The sequence below is a fragment of the Sphaeroforma arctica genome (genome assembly GCF_001186125.1).
Source record: "Sphaeroforma arctica JP610 unplaced genomic scaffold supercont1.19, whole genome shotgun sequence".
Taxonomy (NCBI): Eukaryota; class Ichthyosporea; order Ichthyophonida; genus Sphaeroforma; species Sphaeroforma arctica.
In genome coordinates, this window is record NW_014040539.1 from 38810 (window position 1) to 40371 (window position 1562).

The 1562-nt window shown below is 40.1% G+C and overlaps 1 protein-coding gene across 1 annotated transcript in view; it reads right to left on the reverse strand.

The window, feature by feature from the left end:
• Positions 1–351: 351 nt before the first annotated feature.
• SARC_00577 (hypothetical protein) overlaps positions 352–1562 on the reverse strand; it is a gene marked incomplete at both ends in the record, with an annotated part of 5194 nt that continues 3983 nt past the window's right edge. Inside the window, one exon of the mRNA XM_014305723.1 lies at positions 352–570. Coding sequence (XP_014161198.1) covers positions 352–570 — 219 coding nt within the window. The remainder of the gene's footprint in view (positions 571–1562) is intronic.

Consider the following 1562-nt stretch of genomic DNA (forward strand, 5'->3'; position numbering starts at 1 on the left):
GCGCTGGAAGACTACTAGGCCTAACTAGCACAGACAAACTATGCACGCGTCAAACTGAGACGCTGGGCAATACATAAAGGAATCTGATCACACCGATACTACGGGGGACTTGAGGTGGTCACTGATAATGTAATATGTACTCTGAATGTCCACCGTGTCTTGTTGAAGCGGAGAAAGAGTCACTCCTTAACCCATAAACTTTAAACCCAAACCCCTCGTAACCCACCAAACAGCAACCCGCCCACGCGAACAAAGTGACTCCCCATGACATGATCCAACCAACCCCGCAGCAGCAGCAGCACGCTACTTACAAAAGCGACCCAATATTTCTGTAATTCGGTTTTCAGGTACTTACAAAAGCGACCCAATATTTCTGTAACTCGGTTTTGGGGTACTTACAAAAGCGACCCAATATTTCTGTAATTCGGTTTTCAGGTCCTGTGGGAATTCGGGGTTGTAGTGCGAAAGTTCGTCCACCGCTCCATTTGCGTCAACTTCACCCAGCGCATCTTCGTAATCTGCGTAACTATTTTGCAGTTCAGATAACGGGATCCCGGTATTCCTATACCCCTGTATTGCATCATTGGAATTTGAACACAATGTTATATATATATATATATACATTTATATATACATATATATATATATACGTTATGTAAATATATATATACATACATACATATATGCATGCATGCATACATACATACATAAATACATGCATACAAACATACAAAACATACATACATACAAACATACTACATACATACATAAATACATACATACATACATCCATTCATACATAAATACACACACACATACATACATACTTACATACATACATAATTACATGTATACATACAAACACACACACACATATATATATATATATGTATATATGTGCGTGTGTGTGTGTGTGTGTGTGTGTGAATGTATGTATGTATGTATGCATGTATATACATACACACATATATACATTGCACAATGTGAACATGAATACATTCAGGTATACATCCATATAGTTATATCATACACACTCACACAGCAACATCACTAGAAAACACACTCACAAGCCAGTACCTACGGCTCCCTGATTGTGCGTAGGCATACTTTGTGGGTGTACATCTAGACTCAAGTATTAACCTCGCGCAACAGCATACCAAGTCATATGCAACACCGTAGACACCTCATACACACACACTCATGTTCGGTACACTTCTACACAACTACACATACAAAACAGAGCACGCCGCAAGCACGCTACGAACATACCCCCACACACGATGCACACATTAAAAAACCCGTTATACCTTACGTATACACTCACACACACACTCACTTTATACACGCCTACACACTCACACACACACACACTTCATACACATCTACACACTCACACACTCACACACTTCATACACACCTACACACTCACACACTTCATACACACCTACACACTCACACACTTCATACACACCTACACACTCACACACACACTCACTTTATACACACCTACACACTCACTTTATACACCTACACACTCACTTTATACACATCTACACACACAC